Genomic DNA, 23150 nt, shown 5'->3' on the forward strand with positions numbered 1-23150 from the left:
ATATGTGTAGAATAATTTCCTTACTTTTATCAAGGTATTTTAGCTTCTTTTAGAATCTGATTTGTAATTGTGAAGGCAATGGTTCAGATGTTATTTTATTTCAAGTGGTTTTGGGGTTTTCTCTCTTTCAATTTCCATGATTGGAGATGAGGGGGGATTCCAACTATATTGTTCAAAAGTATTCATCTTAGCCTGCTGTTTCTCCATTACAGCGATTTTTGGAGAAGCATAAAAGGGTAACTAATGGTAGTATTTGGGTAACTAATGGGTAACTAAATTTGAATATCTCAAACTATGGGTAACTAGTGGGTAACTAATGGGTAACTAATGTATTATCATCTTTATGGCTGTGGATTCTAGAGTTTAATCTGGGTTCCTTTTAAACATATGTGGCAACTAGGACAATAAGCAAAACTGTTTTATATGTCAGTATATATGTAGTCTTGGTTATTGTGTTATCGAGAATATATGCCTTTCTTACCAAATTGGGGAATCTAGTTTGCCTTTAATACATTAAACAACCTGATATTGTTCTGTTCTTTAGCAGATTTTGCTTTTTCTGGTTTGTTTTCTTTTGGAAACAATGTTGGCAAGGGATGAAGAAAATGATGAATCATGTACAATATGGGGTTTCAAAAAGTTAGATTTTGTTAAAAGCCTAGGAATGAACCAACTTGGAAGAGCCTCAAAACGACTGAATCTGATGTCGATTATAACTAAAAGAAGCCTACAATTAAAGAAGTTTAACATGTACATGTTCCTTTGGTTAAAAGTTGGATAAAGGGAGTGACTAAGTTAAACTATGGACGGCTGAATAATCTCACTTGAAAGATTGTTCATAAACTGTCACCCGCCCCATATAATTGTTTTATGAATCTTTATAGTTAATTTTAAAACTTCATATATGATTCAAAATTGAGTATTGAAGATAACATTAATTATTTTTATCAACACATGACATATGTCCAATCATGATTGGTTTAATTCTACATTATAATTTATCAACGCATGACATATTGTGATTATTTTGTTTAGATTTTTTTTGGAAGAAAACTCATAAAATAACTTAAAGTTTAATAGCGTTGTACATGATGGATTTTGGATTTTGTTATATTTAAGTTTTATACTAATTCTTTCCTGTTTATTTGGAACTAACTTACTTATGTTTTCCTTTTTATTTTTATTTTTTGCAGTAGTTTGCTTCGAAGTCCAGGAAATTGAGGTATTTATTCCTATGTTTCCCACCTCGGTTTTCTTAAAAAAACACCTCCAAATGTTTAAATTTTGGATTTTGTTACTTTAATTATTATTTTTGAGTTTTAAAAGGGAGTTTTAATTAAAAAAATTTTTTTTACGCTGTCGGTATTGGTTTATTTATCATTTTTTATTTATATGTTGCTGGCTCAATTTGCATGTTACTTTGCCAAATTTTTCCATAACTGCAAGGTATAAACTATGATTGTAATTCTTGTACGTATTTTTTACCCAAACAAAAATAATTACGCAAATGATTAAAATTCTTAAATCAGTTTATATATTTGAGTAAGTGAATAAATTATGGGCAAATAGTGGATTCGTTTTAAAGTGAACAAATTATCGATTTTCAAGGATCTTGTCAATTAATAAATTATCGACGTTAGTTCTCATTTATGCGATTGAATGTTAAATTTATTACTAAAATACATTACTTACTAAAATAAATTACTTACTAAAATTTGTTTAAATTTATTACTAAAATACATTACTTACTAAAATACATTACTTACATAAATTTGTTTAAATTTATTTCTAAAATACATTACTTACTAAAATTTGTTTAAATTTATTACTAAAATACATTACTTACTAAAATACATTACTTACTAAAATTTGTTTAAATTTATTAATTACTTAAATACATTACTTACTAAAATTTGTTTAAATTTATTACTAAAATACATTACTTACTAAAATACATTACTTACTAAAATTTGTTTAAATTTATTACTTAAATATGTTACTTAAATTTATTACTTAAATATGTTACTTAAATTTATTACTTAAATAATTATAAATAAGATGCATAAAAGTGCTATACTTACATCATACATATCTTACGTAACCAAAAGATTGCTATAAATAAACCATTTATTAAAGAGTATACCTTATAATTAATTTTTGTTATCATGTTATCATAAAAGATAAAATAAAATATAAAAAAATATGTGGAATATTAAAATTGACTATTAAAATAAAATGTTATTTTATTAAATATTATTAATAATTATAAAAAAATATGTGGAATATTAAAATTGACTATTAAAATAAAATGTTATTTTATTAAATATTATTAATAATTATATTAGTAATGTTATTAAATTATATATTATTTTATTAAATAATACATAATAACTTACAACTTACATAATACATTTAACTTACATTACTTACATAATACATAATAACTTACAACTTACATAATACATTTAACTTACAACTTACATAATACATTTGACTGACATAATACATTTAACTTACAACTTACACAATACATAATAACTTACAACTTACATAATACATAATAACTTACAACTTACACAATACATAATAACTTACAACTTACATAATACATAATAACTTACAACTTACATAATACATTTAACTTGCAACTTACACAATACATAATAACTTACAACTTACATAATACATAATAACTTACAACTTACATAATACATTTAACTTACAACTTACACAATACATTTAACTTACAACTTACATAATACATAATAACTTACAACTTACATTTAACTTACATAATACATTTAACTTACATAACTTACATAACTTACCATTGCAATTTCTGGTGAAAATCAGACTTCAAGATCTAAGAAATGGACCGGTCTTGGATGAATTTGTTAAGGGTAAGCGACGGTTATCGAAATGGAGTACAGACTTTTCTAAATTTTGCATTTCAATATGCAAGCCAAGAGAACATGATTCTTTGCCCGTGTAAGAAGTGTGTCAACATAAACTGGCATTATCGTGAAGTTGTATACGAGCATCTAATTGTTGATGGGTTTGTTCGGGGTTATAAACAATGGTTATTTCATGGAGAATGCCCGCCTAGTACTTCCTCTTCAAGTATGGATGTAACTTATCCTGATACTGCTTACCATCAGTCTGGCCTGTAGTACTGCCTACAGTACTTGGCCAGTAGTGCTTGTTCCTTACAATCTGCCTCCATGGATTTGCATGAAGCAATCTTCCCTAATCTTATCTATGATTATCCCTGGAGAGAAAGGGCCCGGGAATGATATCGACATTTATTTGCAGCCACTTATTGAAGAGTTAAAACAATTGTGGGTTGGTGTTGAGACATACGATGTGCTGAGAAAGGAGAACTTTAATTTACGTGCAGCTTTAATGTGGACCATTAATGACTTTCCCGCTTATGCCAATTTATCCGGTTGGAGTACCAAGGGTCGTTATGCGTGTCCTTGTTGTGCTGCACAAACATGTTCGCAATGGTTATACAATGGGAAGAAGTTCTCTTACATGGGGCATCGTCGGTGGTTACCGGAAAATCATAGATTTAGATTTCAGAGTTCTGTATTTGACGGTACTGAAGAGTTCAGAGAAGCTCCTTCACAGACCAGTGGCTCTGAAATCTTGTTCATGTTGGAAGATATGAATTTTATTTATGGGAAGATGAACCAACCGCCAAACACGCAAAGAAATAGAAGATCCAATGATGAAGCTGATGATGACTCTGATGAAGAGGACGATCCTAAGAGGTCCTGAAAGGTATGGTCGGGTTCGATTTCAAGGATCTTTTGTTAGCCCAACCCAATATTTTGGATCCAGCTCCCACCAATACATGGCTTCGGGGAGTCAGGCTCAAGCTGAAGTTCAGAGGTTAAAAGACCAAATGGCTCAGATGCAAGCGACTACAATTGAGGTTCAAAGGAAATATGAAGAACTCCAGCTACAACTTAAAGCAGAGGCGGAAGCGAGGGAAGCAGCGACTGCAGCGAGGGAAGCGGAGGCTGCAGCAAGAGAAGCAGAGCAGAGCAAAAAGTACGACGAACTTCAGCAGCAGCTTCAGATTATGATGAAGATGTTTAAGTCGCAACTTCCACCTTCATAGTGTATGACATAAATATTTTTATCATTTTAACATTTAACATTTAACATTTTTTGCAAAAACAATATGAATTCACTTTTATTTATTGATATTAATATTATTTTATTCCCTTATGTTGAAATATTATATAAATTTATTGCTATTGGTTGCTTTTGAAATGTTGCTTTTGAAATTTTGCTACAGGAGGGCAGAAAAAATGAAAAATTTAATAAAAAAAAATCCCAAAAATAGTGGCGTTTTTGTATAAAAGCGCCACTAAAGAACATGTTCTTTTGCGGCGTTTGTAAAAAATGCCACTAAAGAACATATTCTTTAGCGGCGATTAGAAAAAAAACGCCGCTACAGAACATGATCTTTAGCGGCGTTTTCCATTAAGCGCCGCTAAAGAACATGTTCTTTAGCGGCGTTTTTTCCAAAGCGCCGCTAAAGAACATGGTCTTTAGTGGCATTTTTTTACAAACGCCGCTAAAGAACATGTTCTTTAGCGGCGTTTTTTTCTAAGCGCCGCTAAAGAACATGATCTTTAGCGGCGTTTTTTTCTAAGCGCCGCTAAAGAACATGATCTTTAGCGGCGTTTTTTTCTAAGCGCCGCTAAAGAACATGGTCTTTAACGGCGTTTTTGTTTGTAAACGCTGCAAACATTTGCGACGTTTTCATTAGCGGCATTTTTTCCGGCGCTTGAAGAAGCGCCGCAAATATCTTTAGTGGCGTTAAAAAGCGCCGCTAAAGGCCTAAAAAAACGCCGCTAAAAACCTGTTTTGGTGTAGTGATTTTTTATATATGAGAAACCAAAATTTATAGGGCTTTAATTATGAATATAAAACTAAGTTATTGGAGGGTTAGGATAAGCTTGTAAAAGGAGTGAGTTAGCTTTGGTTGATGTATGTACAAATCATTATCATCCAAGCATTCATGCCTGATGTCGCAACTCATTTTGGTTGCTTTTCGATTTTGTTTATTTAGACTTTTTAGGTTTGTGCTTGTCATTATACTCGCGCATTTTTGAGATACACTAAACCATATTCCATTAAAAAAAAAAAAGCCAAGCAAGGATGAAAAAGGGTTCATCTAAAGTTTAAACCTAAAAAGAAGATACTTTAATATTAAAGACAAAAAGGAGAAAACACCATAAAAAAAAAATCACTGAAGCTTTGATTTCTGAATTGAGATTCAAACAATTTCTAGAACTTAAGCTCGTTTCATTGAAAATGACTTTCGGAAAATGATTTATTTTTCTAGAATTTTTGGTGTTTGGATAAATCTGTGTAAAATATTTTCTATTGTTTGGTAGATTTCTTAAAAATATTTCATAAAAGTTTTTTTCAATTAAATAAACATACATTTGAGATTTTCTTATTTTTTCATTGTTTAATTGAATTTATTTTTTATCTATAATTTTATATTTTACATTTTTTTACATATATTAAAAATATTATGTTAAATTCAGATTCATTACAACATCATTTTTTAATTAGATGACTACTAAGTGGGTATCTTTTATTTAAAAATATGACATCAACAAAATTGACAAAAAAAATTAATGATGTCAACAATTGGACTTGATTTTCAAATTTGAAAAGTAAAGGGACTAAATTCTTGAAAATAAAATTACAAAGACTAAATTATAAACCTGTGAAGTGTATATAGACTTATGACATATTTTAACCTTTATACTACAAAACATTTATTATTAATATATTTATAATTGTAATAAATATTTATTATTAAAATAAAATTGAAATATTAAATAATTAATAAATTATATTTATTATATTAATAATTTATTATATGAATAAATATAAATAATTAAATATGTATGTTTAATAATATTGAAAAATATAATATTTTAAATATTTTTAAAAATGAAAATAAAATTCATTATCAATATAATAATATTAAGATTGATTTAAGTTAATTTTTATATAAAAATAAAATTATCTATAGTAAGCTTTTTTTCAGAAAATGACTTACACTTTTTAAAATGATAAGTCATTTTACAGGAAAAAAAGGGCTTATTTTACTTTGACTTATAAGGCATTTTCTGTTGACTAAACTATTTTCTATAAAACAAACACAAAAAAAAAACCTTTTCCATAAAACTTTCTACATATAAACAAACAGACACTCAGTTGAATCTAATTTTACATGGAAAGCTCGGTTTATATGTAATGGAGCCTAATTCCTTTCCTCAAACTGAAAAACAGAGGATTAAATTTTGAATTTGGCCCAATTGAGCCTGACACTAACTGAAGCCTTACGTGTTTGGGCTTATATTTAGGGGGGTGGGGGGAACTTTAAAGGATTGCGGGCCAGATTTTCTCATCAATCGTATTAATTGTTTGTCCAATGGAGTTAAATGAAGGTAGTTTTTTAAGTTAAAATAAATATTTACGCATTTTTACATGATTTAAGACTTCACTTAAAAATCAGAAGTTGAGAGTTCACTGTACTCACCATATAACAACATTTTAGTTATCCTAATAAGGACACAACTTTACTCTTACCTATTAACAAAAAATTCATAACACATGGACACAAACAAACCAAAAAAAAAGAAAAAAGTTAAATCACTAACCTGATCTACCAGCCATTTGGTCATTATAAGAAAATCTAACTATATTGGCCCATAAATAATTATTTAAATTATATGAATTACTACAATAATTTGAGTTTTATATTTAAAATATGAGCTAAATATTTAATTTGAAATTTAAGAATTTAATCAATTTTTGAATCAAGTCGAATTTTATTCACCGACCATAATTTATTATTCATGTAACATTATTTTCTTTTTGTTTCTTAGCTTACCATTACTTTTTACACACCAATTTGTTATTAAGAAAGAATTATTTGAAATAGTTACACTATATATTTGAATATTTTTAATGTTTGATTTATTATTTATGTTTAGAATTCGTGATTACTCTTCTCAATAATGTCATTTTCAATGTTCAAATGTCATTATTTTTTTAAAAATATAATATATTTTTGTCACTATTTTCTTAAAAATATAATATGTTTTTGTCACTGCACTTAATACTTGTCGATAACATATGTCTTTTCATTCAAACGTAATTATATAAATATATAGTTTGTAATTATAAGTTTGTTTGCATTATATTAATTGTTAGTTATATAAATGTATTAACTGTAATTAAAACGATAATTATACCTTAAAAAAAATCTAAGTCGACTTTTTACAACATGTTTCCTATAATCATTTTATTTATTATTACCTGATTGTTTAAACCAAATTGGATGGCTTTAATTTCCACTAAGATTAAGATGTATAGCTGATTATAAAAAGAAGATTGGATTTTCCTTTATTGACAGGGAGGCATACTAATATAGGTGTCTTTGTTTTCCATTATAAAAATAAATTAAATTTCATTTTTAGTTTTTAAATTATGCATCAATTTAAAATTTAATACATATATTTTAATTTCGTCCAATATTTTATTATATTATGTTTATTATTATATGATTATTAAATGATAACTTTCACATTTTCAAATATTACGCTGATAATTTTAATAATGATAACAATTAAAGTTGAATTTTATTTTTAAAAATAGAAATAAATAAAATTTAAATTTTTATTTTATAATTAATACAAACAAGAAACTAAACGAGACTAAAAACTAATAGTTAGCAATAAACGTAGGTCCTTTAAACAAGTGAGGAACATAATGGTACCCTGAATGGCTGAATGGAAAACAGAAGGGCCAGACTGCCGACACAACAAATTGGCGTAATAAAAGAAATGAAAAGAAATCAAAGGCATAATAATGAGTATAGATGCATTTACACTTTACATTTTTCGTGCGTTTCATTTTACTACTACTTTGGACCAGCGGATGGCTGATTCACCAATTACTAATTTTCAACAATTGTATTTCATAGTAGTGCAAGGGACCCATTAGTATAAATTACACTACCATATCATCATTACATTAATGTACTTTATTTGGTTTACATTGCCAAAGTCTAATGCTTCTTTCTTAGATTATAATTTTAAAATAAGAAAATATTTGAAATCAAATTTATTTAATATTTACTTGGAAAGGAATACATTAAACATGAGAATAAGACAAAAGGCTATAGTACAGTATATAGTCCTACTTAGTGAGAGATTATGGGTGGTGTGTATGTAATTGGACAAAGTTGGAATTAATTGAGTACTCTTTATCTTTTTTTGAAAAGTTTGGATTCACGTGAATCATGATATATATACACTATATATATAAGATTATATAAGACACTGATGTTCATAATTCCTAGGTAAATCTTAGGTTGCAATTACCAATACCTGGTGTGAGCCGCAACTTTGATTAATGAAAAGTAGCGTGGATTTTGTTGCTTGATATATAATTGAGTACTCTTTATCTTTTTTTGAAAAGTTTGGATTCACGTGAATCATGATATATATACACTATATATATAAGATTATATAAGACACTGATGTTCATAATTCCTAGGTAAATCTTAGGTTGCAATTACCAATACCTGGTGTGAGCCGCAACTTTGATTAATGAAAAGTAGCGTGGATTTTGTTGCTTGGTATTATCCCCTTGCCATTGGAATTGCATGCATGCGTATGTAAAACGGATACTTGGATTCAATAAATTATGAAGATGAAACAGAATCAGCAAAACTGCATTGCAAATGCCAGCAAGAAAATGAATCACCTACAAAGCGCAGTAAAGTTGCAGAACAGTTAATTAACAATTTCTTCTCCCACTCGGTTTAAAGGTGTTAACATTAATGGAAGACAATTAATAATGGTTGCCATTAACATTAATGGGAGACAATCAATAATGACAACAACCAACTTTGGAAAAGTGGCAAGGGATAATTTTTTTTTGGTCCTTGAGATAATGGGCTATTTATTGTTTGGTCCTTAAACCTCAACTATAAATAGGCCTTCTCATTTCTCATTTCAATTTATCCCAACCAATCTTTCTCTCCTAGTTTTCTCTCTTCTCCCATTTGAGAATTCTTAAGGAATTCTATTTGTTTGTAATATTTTGGAGATAGTAAAGTTATCATCTGGTGTTAGTGCCCGAGGACGTAGGTATAATTTACCGAACCTCGTTAAAACTCTTATGTTCTTTTTGTCCTATTTTTCTTTCAATATTTGAGGGTATAATAGTAGTATTTAATTGTGCTATTAAATTACTATAGAAGGGATATTCTGACTAAGGAAAGACTTGGTATTTAAGAGATCCATGTGATCCACCTCTCTTCCCTGGGAATTGAACTTTGTGTGATTTTTTAGTACAATAATTTACACGCTTCCGACTTTATTGGAACAACAGAAGGAACTGACGACTATCTCAACATTAAAAGCAATTGACTGCACCTGCTCCTCTATCTGCATGTTCAAAGGTGCAGCCTCCAAATCATGTTCTTAATGCCACTTCTTCATCAGTTAATTACCATTTACCTCTAATTACTTTATATTGATAATAACTGGAGTAGTTTGTACTGCTTTATCCAATAAAGTAAACAAAAAAAAAATTGAAAGAAAGAATGAAATTGTTCTTTCTCTACACGGATATCCTTCTTGGTTAGGAGTAGGATAAACGAAACTTAAACGCTCATCGCAGTTCATGCCGTATACTCTATGATTTTCCATGCGTCAAATCCATGACCATAAAACCTGTCTTTCTTCTTTAGGATTACCAATGCAATGTCTGAGTCATGTATATGAATAGATTTACTACTATTTAATCCCTTCATTCCCAACTACCTACCTTCAAAAATATCCATCTAATTCAATATCCATTCCCTTCGCTCCAACCATCTAAATAAAGAAGGGTTATTGTTGTCAATTTGCTATCCTTTTTCTTTTTCTTTCTTTCCTTAATTTTTTACAAAGAAAATTTGGGTCTATAGAAAGGGCTGGAATTAGAATTTCCAAGGCACTCTAGGAGGCCTTACTGATAAAGTAAGCTACATACTAACTTTATTTCTGTATATAAATCATATAGAGTATCACTTCTTTTCATCTTTGCCTCTCTCTTTATATCATCCCTTCCATCCCTCTTTTGTTTGCTCTATGTCGTATCAACAATGCCTGCTCAAGTTACACCTCAGAAATTGATTCAGGGAGTTGATCTTGTAGATAAAAATACCACCACTCAGTTACTCTCATTAAGAAGGTATCACCTTCGATGCTTCATTTTCTCAATCATATACTATATATCGACTTTTGTCTGTTTTAGACATTGAATGTACTCGAGAAACATATGTTGAAATATTTTGGACAAGCAGGAGTCATTCATTTCTAGAATTCAGTAGCTTACCCAAAGTTTGTTGCATTTTCAGGCTTGAGGAAAAAGTAGCGATCATAACAGGCGGCGCCAGAGGGATTGGCGAAGCCAATAGAGTATTCGTGAAGCACGGAGCCAAAGCTGTGATTGCTGATATTGCGGATGCAGCTGGCATTGCCTTAGCAAACTCATTGGCACCTTCAGCAGTTTATGTACATTGTGATGTAAGCTCAGAAGAGGACGTAGAAATGTTGATAAATAGAACAATTTCATTATATGGGAAACTGGACATTCTGGTCAACAACGCTGGAGTTCTTGGGAACCAATCCAAGAAGAAAAGCATCATTGATTTTGATGCTGGTGAGTTTGACCGAGTAATGCAAGTGAATGTGAGAGGAGTGGCACTTGGAATGAAGCACGCAGCAAAAGTGATGATGCCAAGAAGAAGTGGCTGCATAATTTCCATGGCAAGTGTAGCAGGTTGCATGGGAGGGCTTACGAAGAACACTGCTTGCGAGTTAGGGCAGTATGGCATCAGGATGAACTGCATATCTCCCTTTGGGGTGGCCACATCCATGCTCATCAATGCATGGAGAAGTAGTGATGAAGTGGATCATGAGGAGTGCACGGATTTGGAAGCGGAGGAGATGGAGGAATTTGTGAGAGGATTAGCCAATCTAAAGGGTGTGACTCTCAAAACCAAAGACGTGGCTGAGGCTGCTCTTTATATGGCTAGTGAAGAATCCAGGTACATAAGTGGTCATAACCTTGTGGTGGATGGTGGCTTCACCAGCTTCAAAAATTGTGTAGCCTTGTAGAATTGGTTGTCTATTTTCATTTCTTTACTAATTAATTTGTGTGTTGAGGAGCAGAGCATTGTAACAACATATATTAGTAATGATTTGTTTCAGTGTCACGATGAATTTAATCTATCCATGTTTACTATTACTGCCTAAGATCTGAATATGCTTGGATCTTTCTCGTATATTATGGACCCGTAGGATATCTAGACTATATAGCTTTTTGCTTCAAGCAGATTATATTATGGGGCTTTAGATTTACGTAGTGGGTAGTTTTTTTGTATTGCAGGCCAGAGGTAACCCGGTTCACTCACCCATCTTGCTTTTCAATCTTTTCTCTTTTGGGCAATTTTTTATACTTTCTGGTGTTACGTTTGGATGAGGCTATCGTTTTATACTTTCGGCCCACTCCTCCTATGTCGCACCAGTGTATTTCTCAAATTTTACTATATTATTTCTATTTGTGAACAGGATGTCTGTTTAACCAAATAAACACAAATAATTCAATTTATTCCGTTAATTATCAGTTTTGAATTTTGAAACCAAATAGTGTATAAAACCTAACCTTCAAATACACAATATTCATATATAAATAGGGTTTAGCACTACTGGACAACCATGGCGGAGTTATAAGTATACTGGTTAAGTTTTAAATTGCATGAAGTCTTAACATGAAGAATGTGATCCTTAAGACAGATAGTAAAGAAACTATTCAATAAATTCAAATAACTAGAAAGAAGCAGGATTGCAATCTCCTTCAACAGATTAGCACGTGTTCAAAGAGGGCAATTGAGTAGCGGACGGTTTGGCTAAAATGGCATTTTCAACACCTTTGAATAAAATATATTTAAGTAACCATCGGAAATCTTTTAAGTACTACATGAAGACCTTCCTAGTCTAGTGTAATATTCTATAGATTTACACTGATTTAATCTCTCTTTTGTAATAAAAAAATAAAAAAAATCTCATTACAATTAAATTTACTTAATTAATTAACCAAATATTAAATAACCATCCAATCAATTAATTTAAATTCTAAATATAAAATAACCTAATTAATTTAATCTAAAAAAAAAAACTAAAACCTAAAATCATCACTCTCAGCGGTGACACCCTTTTTTTATTTTACATTTTCGATCAAAGATTAGAATTAGGCAGGGCACAAACTCCTGTTTCAAACATGGAATATTTTTGAAATACAACTGTAGAATTTCATGACAAAGAAAATAAAACAAGAGTCAGATACTCAGATCCATATCCTGGCAAAAGAATTGGGGTTCAAATAACTATAGTATGGCATTGATGAAAATGGTGTATATATGATTTTAATCAACCACAATAATATGTATATTATTTCCTATGGCTGCTTCATTAGTGATGCCAGCTTGTATAATCTGCTTTAAGGGTAAACAAACAAATTCATAAGCAATGATAATGGCGTAGTTCAAGCTGAAGCGCTAAAGGCTCCAAGGGGAACGAGTGAGATTGAAACTATTAATGTAAGGGTACTGCTAAATTATTTTTATATAAACCATTGCCAACTCTCATAATTATCCAGTTGACAGACGCTGAAAAGTGACTCCTTTCATCTCCTCATTCAATGCAGCACCATGATAATGGAAGCAAGACTTGGTCAGCAGTTATCCCACCTTGACATTGAGTAGCAGCATGCGAGCCCAATCCCAAAACTTGCCCTGCTTTATAGAATTTCATTTCATATACATGCCTCCCTTTTATGAACAATGACATAATAAAGTTGTTCATTTCAAAACGCCCAACTAACTGGATATTTATGATTAGTAATTAAAAGGGTGGTTAAGATTTTGTTGCAAAACCATGCTTGTCTGACAAATTGACTCATGGGACCAATTCAAACAGACGTCCAACGCTAGAGTCCTTGCTTTCATGAAATATGATTACAAACCTTTTCATACTTACAATTTTCAATAGGTGACAAGCTGTTACCAAGTTTTATTTTCTTGTGGCTAAGCCAACAAAACTGCTGCAAACGGCTGCAGTGCAATTATGAAATTAAGCCAACACTTGGACCAATATTAGCCTCACAAGAAAGGACGAAGTTGTCAACTTTCATTAAGCTGCCTGCAGATGAAAATGCCATTCTAAACTTCCAACCTCATCAATGCAGGTACAGATGAAGGATTACTGAATAAAACCATGGCGATGCTTTAGATGTTATAGAATCTACAAAAGGTAGCAGATGAAATTAGGAATTTCAGAGGGTGCCACATTAATTAGTCGAAGAGTATAATTGGTTCTAATAAAAGAAATTGAAAATTAATCGTAAAAGCTCATCAATTTATTCAGAGGTGGATTACAGCAAGTCTCCTTGTGCCTTGTTAACCAAATAAATTAAGCATTACTTTTTAAAAATATTTTTGGACTTAAAAGTAAAATTAAACAGATAACTTTTGAAATTAAAAGTACTTTTAAATTTAAAAGCAAAAGCAGATTTTTTTAATTTTTATTATTGACAAAAATACTTTTAGGCCAAATGACAGTTTTAATCCTTATAATGTATTTTATATAATATTTATATTTTTATGTAATTATTTTCCTATTAAAATTTATTTTAAATATATAATATTATATATTTAAATTTTTATTGGCTATATTTTATATAATAAAATATAATTTATATATTCGAATTAAATTTTATAAATAATTAATATTAATTATTTAAAAATATTTAAAATTTATTTTTATATTTTAAAATATTAATAATAAATTATAATAAATTATTTTTTATATTCTTACTAAGATATTATAATATTAATTAATTTAAATATTATTTAAATGTATATTTATTACTTTATAACATTATGTCTAAAGTAAATATTTTATTTTAAAAAAATTTAACAGTAACACCCAACGCTTAAATTTTAAATTAAAATTTTTAAATATAATTCTTAAAATCACTCCTACTTTTCAAAAATAAAGCTAAACTAAACTAACAGTGAGCAAATATGGGGAGAATAAAGATAATAAGTGGGCGCAAGCATGATTTAAGTGCTGATTTCATCACTCATCACCGTGAGGCTAAGGTTTGACCAGAGCACCTTGCTTTCTCTCTTAAGAGTCACATCTTTGAGACCCTCAATGTTACATTATTCCAAGAAAAGATCTAGATGATGCTGAAATGATGGCGACTATTGTTTGCTGGTATCAAAGGGCTCCAATGGTGTCTTTTCCTATATGAACATGAAGAAGAAAGTTCAAACCTCCCATTACACTACATTTTTACTCACTAAACTGTTTAATTAAAAATAAAGTTTTTTAATTGATAAATTAATAATTTTAATTTTCAAATGTTAAACTTTCTGTCAATTTAACTCTGAGTATATATAAAATGATAAATGAATTGAAATTCCTTATTAAAATTTAGAAAATTCTAAAAATTAAAAATTATATAAAAATAGATAAATTTTTCAAAAATAAATAATGTGGGAGAAAATGAAAGAAGTTGTTTTTAAACTCTCTAATTTTTCTATCTATATTATCTATATAAGAATAAGATACTCATTCTTTAAAAAAAATATAAAAAAAAACATTAAGCAAATTTATTGGTTCTTCGTGTTTTTACCTATTGTCTCTTAACATAGCTTGTTCGTTAAAAGAAAAGAAAAGAAAATTAGAATATAATTAATTTTTATAATTTGGGTTTTGAAAAATATTCTAAATGAATTGAAAATTTTGAATTGAGCCTGGGAAATGAAATTTTGTGGTATATTTTGTATTCTTTTGATTAAAAAAGAAATCAAAGTTAATTTTACAAGCCTCTCTAACATCAATTCTAAATATTCTTCAAGGGCATGAAACTTGACTTAAAAATATTACTAATTTAGTTTTGAGAAACATTAAGGAAACGTGTAATGATTTAAATTTTTTTTTCCAATTTATATTAGTTCTTCAACATCAGCATATTTGAGGATTTATTTTTTTAGAATTTTTATGTAGAATTTTATATTTTTTAAATAGTTTTGAGTTTTTTAAAATATTTTTTATATAAAATCAACGTGAAATGTATAAGTTAGAGAAGTAAAAGTGTTATTTATAATATCTAAAAGAGTACTATTTAACGGTAGAAAACACAAACAAATTGTAATTTTTTTAAGTAGATAACTAAAACAAAAATATATCCAGAATAATTGCTTAGTTTACCTTCATAACTATTTACTCCTGGGTTTCAAACTAGAAACAGGTTCAGCAGAAGAAGTGGGCTCAGCCGAACCAATAATGTTCATTTTTTACAATTAATTTGTGGTTTTGGAAGGTTGTATTGTATGGCTTAAAAATAAACATGCTGTGGCCCCAACAAAAACGTTTAATTTGGCTCACATCTCATCTCCCATGCATGAGTGATGTCATTATTGAACTCATATATACACGCCTCCTATCCTTTACTGCCCCATTTTCTTAGGTAAAGTAATCCCAACTCAATATGTCAGCCTCGTCCTTAAAAAATTACCAAAATATCTATCTATTTATTTTATAATTAATTTCACGTATTTTCATTAGAATCTTTTAAACATTTATAACGTTTAACTATTTTGTATATTTTAATTTTTATAGTATATATATTATTTAATATTACAAAAACTATTATAATATAAAAATATTTTTTACTTTTTTTTTAATGTTTGGCTGGGATATTAAAATTTTAAATGAAATCGAATTGGAGAAAAAAAGGGGGGGGGGATTAGAGTCGAAACCAAAAAAATCGTCCCACCATCACTACCCTTAATTTATACGGACTGTGACGTACAAAAGAGGAGGATCAACAACATGAATAAGAATATTGCATCAAGCTCCGCCATGTATGAAATCAGAAAAGGCTTATGATCTAAACATAAATATTTAGGCTTAGCCCATATATATGTGTATGTAAACATAAGCAGGGATGATGTTTCCTTCCAACACACACCAACAATAAGGTAATAATGATTAAATTGAATAAAGAGCTATAAGATGTGCGGTAGCGATGCTAAAGCATCTTAATCTTTGTTGAAAAAGCCACCTCTTCTGTCATTCTCCATTGCCAAACACACTTATTCCATCTCTCTCTCCCAATTCCTTTAAATTCGCCATTAGTAACTCATATTTCAGTTTTACATCTCCTTTTGCATTTGGCTTTGGCTTTGATCATGCCTCGAATTTTTCTCCAATGGCTTAGTCTAGTTGCGATCATTTGGCTTCAATCCATAAATGGAACCAACTCAAATTTCCCAGCTTATTCATCCCAACTCAAGCATCTCCTTTCCATTTCACAAATTCAGCTTAACAACCTTGCCTTTGCCTCTGATGCCGGTAAGCTGTTTGGGTGGCTTTCAGGCAGCGCTGCCAACTACTTGCCCATGTGGTTGGTCCTTATCCTCGGTTCATCTCTCGGGTTGATCGGTTATGGAGTGCAATATCTCTTCCTCATAGGTCGTGTCTCCAACTTGTCATATGGTGCCATTTTCTTCCTCGCTATGCTTGCAGGAAATAGCATTTGTTGGATCAACACCGTTTGCTACCTTGTTATTATTAGAAACTTTCCCCTCGACAGTCAACTCGCCATAGGATTAACAGGTAGCTACCAGGGATTGAGTGCAAAAATCTATACAGATATTGTGGATGTCGTCTACCCTTGTTCAAACGTGGAGAGAGCCAGAGCCTATCTTTTCCTTAGCTCTGTCTTACCCCTCACTGTTAGTGTCATAGTGGCACCGGTAGTTAGAGTTATTAATACTGTGAAGACAAAGAGGGTGGAAGTTGCATTCATATTGATTCTTATCATAACAACAGTCACAGGAGCTTTTGCTATCATGGGCAGTATGGGATCAGCATCAAGCTTGTTATCACCATTTACTGGTGCAGTTGGAATGGTAGCGTTGCTATTAGCCCCACTTCCAATCCCCCTAGGTTTGGGACTAGGACATCAAATCGGGAAACTTGCAGGGGAAAAAATTCATATCGAGGAGACTAATAGTGTTTCTATGGATAAAACGGAGAGTGAGGTGACATTAGATATCAGTGACATAATAAGTGAGAGCCCAAGTGAAAGTTTCGAGTTAAGTTTTAGTTATACTAGTGAAAAAATGAATGGAGATCAGCTAAGCGAAAACAGTACTAGCGGAGATGATAAGATACGTGAAACAAACGAGATAATGAGTGTGATGGAGGAGATCGGTGTGAAGGTGATGCTAAGGAGATTGAACTTTTGGCTGTATTTCTTTGTTTATCTTTTCGGTGTTACGTTGGGCTTGGTATTCTTCAACAACTTGGGACAAATAGCTGAATCTCGAGGGCGTTCAGCTTCTTCTCTTGTTTCATTATCTTCATCCTTTGGTTTCTTTGGCCGTCTCATACCATCAATCGTGGATTACTTTGTCTCAAGGTAAGAATAAATATATATAACTTTTTTTTGGCAGAATTATCTATCTACTATCTTCAGTTATTGATCATATTACATAAAAGGCAATACGGGGTCAGTTTTTTATAGGTTGATCAATGCATGGAAGTAGCGTATTTAATTATATTATAAATGGTGAAATTTCAGGCGAAAATACATTATATCGAGACCAGCATTTGTGGTAACATTAATGGTCCCAACAGGAGCAGCCTTCTTCCTATTACTAGTCAAGGAGAACACCGCCCTATGGCTTTATATCAGCACCGCCACTATAGGAGTGTGTACGGGAGCAATTACTTCTATATCTGTATCTTTAACGACGGAACTGTTCGGGACGAAAAATTTTGGTGTCAACCATAACGTTTTGGTGGTCAACATTCCCATCGGATCCTTCCTCTTCGGTTACCTGGCAGCCATTGTTTATCGCAAGAAAGTAAATGCAGAGGGGAAATGCTTTGGCATGGAATGCTACAGAAACACCTTTATTTTGTGGGGTACCCTTTGTTTTATTGGGACCTTCCTCGCCTTAATCCTTTATGCTCGTACCCGAAAGTTTTACAACTCACAAAGATTACAGGGTAATAGAAGTTAATTATATTTTATTATTTGATATACATACATGAAAAGCGATCTAGCCTTGTAATTTCTTTTAGTGCTAATATTTACGAAGGAACAACAGCCGACTTGATTGCTTTGATTAAAAAGAGTTTTGCACGCCACTTGTTCTTTAACTTATGTGATGTTTTGTTTCACATCAATATACATTGAAATGACGGTTTTTTTTATTTGTTATATTCTATGCTGCTATCTATAGTCTTGTTTTGGGACGGTAATGGTTGCATAAGACAAGTAAGCTGGATATAAATATTGTGTTGGAAAACAGCAGGTTGGGCCGTCTGTCAATATGTCTTGTGCCTAGTTCCCCATTTATTAGGATGCCAATGGCCATTGGAATCGCGACCAGCGAAAAACCAAAAAAAAGGACCATCAAAAACAAGAAGAGAGAACTAAAAAATTCCAATCCTAAAAAGGTCCGAAGTCCTAACTCAAATTTGTTCGGTTATGTTCTTTTCACTTCTATATTTATATTATATAAATTAAAATAGGTCATAGCTCATTATACTATTTTTAAATCTGAAATTTAGTCCCTCATTTTTATTTCAATTTTAAAATTCTTAAATACTAAATTGTCATCCAAACACGGCTGTAGCATTGAGTAATAAAACGCTCAAAACCTGATGCACTAATGGTGGTTTTGGAACCAAAGGATAATTGCTAACACCATTAGCGTTGACCAGTGATTACTTTACCTAATTCAAGGGGACAGTAGTCGTCCACAGAAGCAATGCGAGGAAAAAGAAGTGGAAGTTGACGGAAAGGTCGGCATTTTGAAACAATGCGATATAATGATGAGTATACCAAAGGAATATTAACAAACAGAAATAAAAATGTAAGTTCCTTTTCAAAATGATATGAGTAGTCAAGTTTTCCTGTTTTTAGTATATGACAACCACACTTGACAGCTATTAATCTTTAATTATTGAAATTAACATTCTAATAGAGATGGTATTTTTATTTTTTTTTATAATTGAAAGAAAAGATTGAGACTACTTGAAATAGAATTCAACTTTTATGCTTAAGACATAATGTTCTTATTACAAAATCAAAAAGTAAGTCCTAACACAAATATCACTACACCATATTTTGTCATTTTACGCACACAAAAAGTAAATGAGTCGCATGTTTTTGTCATTTGTAACCGCATATATTATTAGTCTCTAACTCCCCCTCTGACATAATCAATTATTAAAAAAATTTGAAACTTTACTCTCCTTTGTATTTAATTAAAAGATTTTAAAATTTATTTTTATTATATCAAAATATTTGAAAAATGTCAAAACAAATAGAATGGATGTAATTTTCTTTATAACTATTATTCAATATACATGTATTTAAGGATAAAATCAATGTTGGAACCTTAGCGCGTTTGGCTAAATAGTTTAGTTCTACTTTTTAGCTCATCTCAAACTAACATTATTCAATTGGGCAATCTAGAATAGTATATCGCGCTAAGACGTATTAGTATTTGTGGGAATTAATTCAAGTGATTGAAACGAGTAATTTTGTCTCTGTATAGACAACAACAAAAATAAATAAATTGAGTCACCCTTGCCCCAAATAAAAGAGGAGGATTCGGAGGTGGCTCCTATTTTGGCATTGGCATGGTAGGGTTGCTGCTTTGATTTTGGGTTTGTCAAACACACAACCGTTGCAAAATAAACATTGACAGAGTTAGTTAGATTATGGTAAGGATTTTATTAGGTAGAAATCCAGAAATGGAGGTCCAAATTTATTTGGACGCCACGAACAAACAACAAAATTAAGAAAGGGAAGGGAGCCCTATGCTATAATATTCGTATTTATATAAATTTTATTTCACTCGATTCTTAAGTCTTAACTATAATATATATAGAGTTGACAAAACATATTTTAGTTCGAAAGTTTCTCCGTACCAATTCGAGTCTAAGAAAGTCCAAACCCGAAGTCAATTTAGCCCAATCCCAAGATAAATCTAACCCAAAGCTTGAATTTATAACTGAACAACCATAATCGATTAGACATTAATAATTAATATATTTTATGTTATTACTTAAAATATAAATAAACGATAAATTTTTATTTTTTAAAAATGTATTCATAAACATTACAAATTTAGATTAAAATTTTAGTAATAAGAAAAGTAATTAACAATAACTTTTTATGTTAAATTATAAAGTAAATAAATTTTTAAAAACATTAATCAAATATAAACTATTTTCAATACTATAATTATATACGTATAATAAATATATAAAATTAATAATTATTAAAATCTATAAAATTAAACTTTAATGATAAGATAATAATATATTATATAATTATTACCAAAACCGATTACCTAACCTGATGATGTCTACGAAACCACCTAAAAATCTGACTAAGGTAAGTGTACTTATCAATTAATAGTGTAGCTAAGGTGAGTAAAGATATCATTTCAATGGAGAATAAAAGTACTAGTAATTATAGTCTTTCTATTATTTAACAATAAATTCGAGTGATTGATTAAAACTAAAATTAACTAAGTTAATTAACAAACGAATGCAAAGAACAAATCAAGAAAATAACCGATTAACAACCAATAAGCAAAACAATACTCAGGAAAGAATTCACTTAGACTTCATCTATCATTATCAATCTAAATTACGCAATTTATTTATTTAGTATATTAATCCATATAAATCCCTAAATTATGCTAATATCTATATTTAAGAATAAGAGCAACTGACTCTAGGTTGATTAATTTAAATTTCTTTCTAATTAAAACCCTTATTATCGCATTAACTAGATCTATGAATTCCTTATTAGATTTAACTCTAATCCAATAGATTTATATTGTCCTATTTCTAGGGTTGCATGCAACTCCACTCAACTACATTAGATCTACTATTAAACAAGGTTTATTCCTCCTCTGATTTAAGCACATCTAACATGAATTATAGTCTAGAAATATTAAACCAAGAATTAAATATACATAATTGAGAGGAAGATCTAAGTATTTATTGCGTAAAATAGAAATCAAAACGACAATATTCATTATAGGGTTCATTTCACTAGTTATTTAGAAAATTAGTTTATGATTACAAATAAAAACATTAAAAATATAGTATAACCACAAGAAATAAATAAACTCATAATAAACTCCAAAAAAATTAAAAGAGAATATTCAATCTTGATGGAAATTTGCTTTAGAATCGGCTTCAATGGTGTTTTTCGAGTTGTTTTCTTGAGTATTTTATGACGACTCAGTCCTATCTTCTAATTTTTGACATATATACGTCTTAAAATACCCGAAAAACCTAAAATCGCGTTTTTCGCAATTTTAGAGTGCAAATCGTGATATCGACACAGCCTGTCACATGGCCATGTGGCTTACACGGTCGTGTGGTTAAGCCGTGAGGAATGGTCCAGCCCGTGTGGATCCTATAACTCGCTTCGATTTTTCGGTTTTCACTTGTTTTTCGCTCATTTTGCTCCCAAATACTCTTCTAAGTATAAAAATATGAATTTAAAGGATTATGATCACAAATTCACAATTAACATCGAATAATCACTCAAAAATGCATTAAAAATGAGATTAAAACATGTTACTTTTAGCACCTATCACCTAATCATAAACCAATATACTAATACATAAAATAGTAATATAATATATATGTAACCATTACTACAAATATTAATACATGTATAACTATTATTATAATATGGATTATAATCATTGATGCATATATATTACTAATATTTTATATACTATATAATACGATATAACATTATATAATATAGTAGGAGGACTAAATTTCAAATGTACGAAAAGTATAGGGACTTAAGGTCTCTTTGGCAGGGCGGTATGTTTACCTACAGTTAGTATAAAAATAGTGATGGCAATGAGATTAAATACCATATTGTGAGACAAAAAAAAAAAGAAAAAGCTAAACACACCGCATTGAATATAAACGCCTATCCAAAGGGGCCCTTAAAGCATATTTCAACCAGTATAATAATTAATATATAATGTACCACTATTATATATAACTATTATTATGTTATAGATTATAATAAACATAGTATTCCATGATATTATAATGTTTTAATCATTAATATATATGTAAACTATTGATACATTATATACTCTATGACATACATTGTATAATGTCGTAGGAGGGCTAATTTTCTAATGTAGGAAAAATATAGGGACTTAAAGCATATTTCAACCAGTATAATAATAAAATATAATATATATTATGTACTACTCTAGTATTATAGTATGTGATATAGTATTATATAATGAAATAATATGCTGGGAAAAAAATGATGAAATTATATATTTTATAAGTATTGATATATAACTATTATTATATTATAAATTATAATAAAAGATTTACCAATAGGTATGTGTAATTTAGTATATTAAAATACATGTTTATAATTATAATCAGTGATACATAAAATATTATTAAACTTTTAATATATTAATAAAATATTATTTTTATTAAATTAGATTTTGAATTGAGCTTTAACTTTTACAAATTATATGAGTATTGGTTTAATTTCTTTTTATTTCAGACTTAAGATTCGGGCTATATATCATTAGTTTATTTTGAGTTTGGGTAATAATGAGTATATTATTTGGGTTTAGTTTAATATAATATATTTTAGTTTTGGAATAAATATTTTATAATATGAGTATCAGAATTATAGATTTAATAAGAAAGATAAAAAAAAATTGTTCAATTGTCAATGTAGTCTAATAATAAACAATAAAATTTATTTTTTTGATTTCATATAATCATTGAATAAAAAAGTTTAGATACAATAAGGATTTTAATTATTTTATATAAAATAACTTTATTAAATATATATATAATTTATACTTTTTATACGGTAAATTGGAATTATGTTTTCATCGTTTAAAAGTAAAATGAATTATTTCGTTTGAAATTAAA

General features: G+C 29.7%; 2 protein-coding genes across 2 annotated transcripts; both read left to right on the forward strand.

Moving 5' to 3' along the window:
• The first annotated feature begins 9878 nt into the window (after positions 1–9878).
• LOC107958527 (short-chain dehydrogenase reductase 2a) lies at positions 9879–11343 on the forward strand. The gene is made up of 2 exons (XM_016894339.2): positions 9879–10287; positions 10454–11343. Exons 1-2 carry the CDS (start codon positions 10199–10201, stop codon positions 11214–11216), a joined length of 852 nt encoding a protein of 283 aa, XP_016749828.1. The 5' UTR covers positions 9879–10198; the 3' UTR covers positions 11217–11343.
• A 4831-nt stretch (positions 11344–16174) lies between these two features.
• On the forward strand, positions 16175–18314 carry LOC107958526 (protein NUCLEAR FUSION DEFECTIVE 4). The gene is made up of 2 exons (XM_016894338.2): positions 16175–17595; positions 17758–18314. The coding sequence occupies exons 1-2, from the start codon at positions 16361–16363 to the stop codon at positions 18200–18202; spliced, it is 1680 nt and encodes a 559-aa protein (XP_016749827.2). The 5' UTR covers positions 16175–16360; the 3' UTR covers positions 18203–18314.
• Positions 18315–23150: the final 4836 nt, after the last annotated feature.

Source organism: Gossypium hirsutum, chromosome A05, assembly GCF_007990345.1.
Source record: "Gossypium hirsutum isolate 1008001.06 chromosome A05, Gossypium_hirsutum_v2.1, whole genome shotgun sequence".
NCBI classification, from domain to species: Eukaryota; Viridiplantae; Streptophyta; class Magnoliopsida; order Malvales; family Malvaceae; genus Gossypium; species Gossypium hirsutum.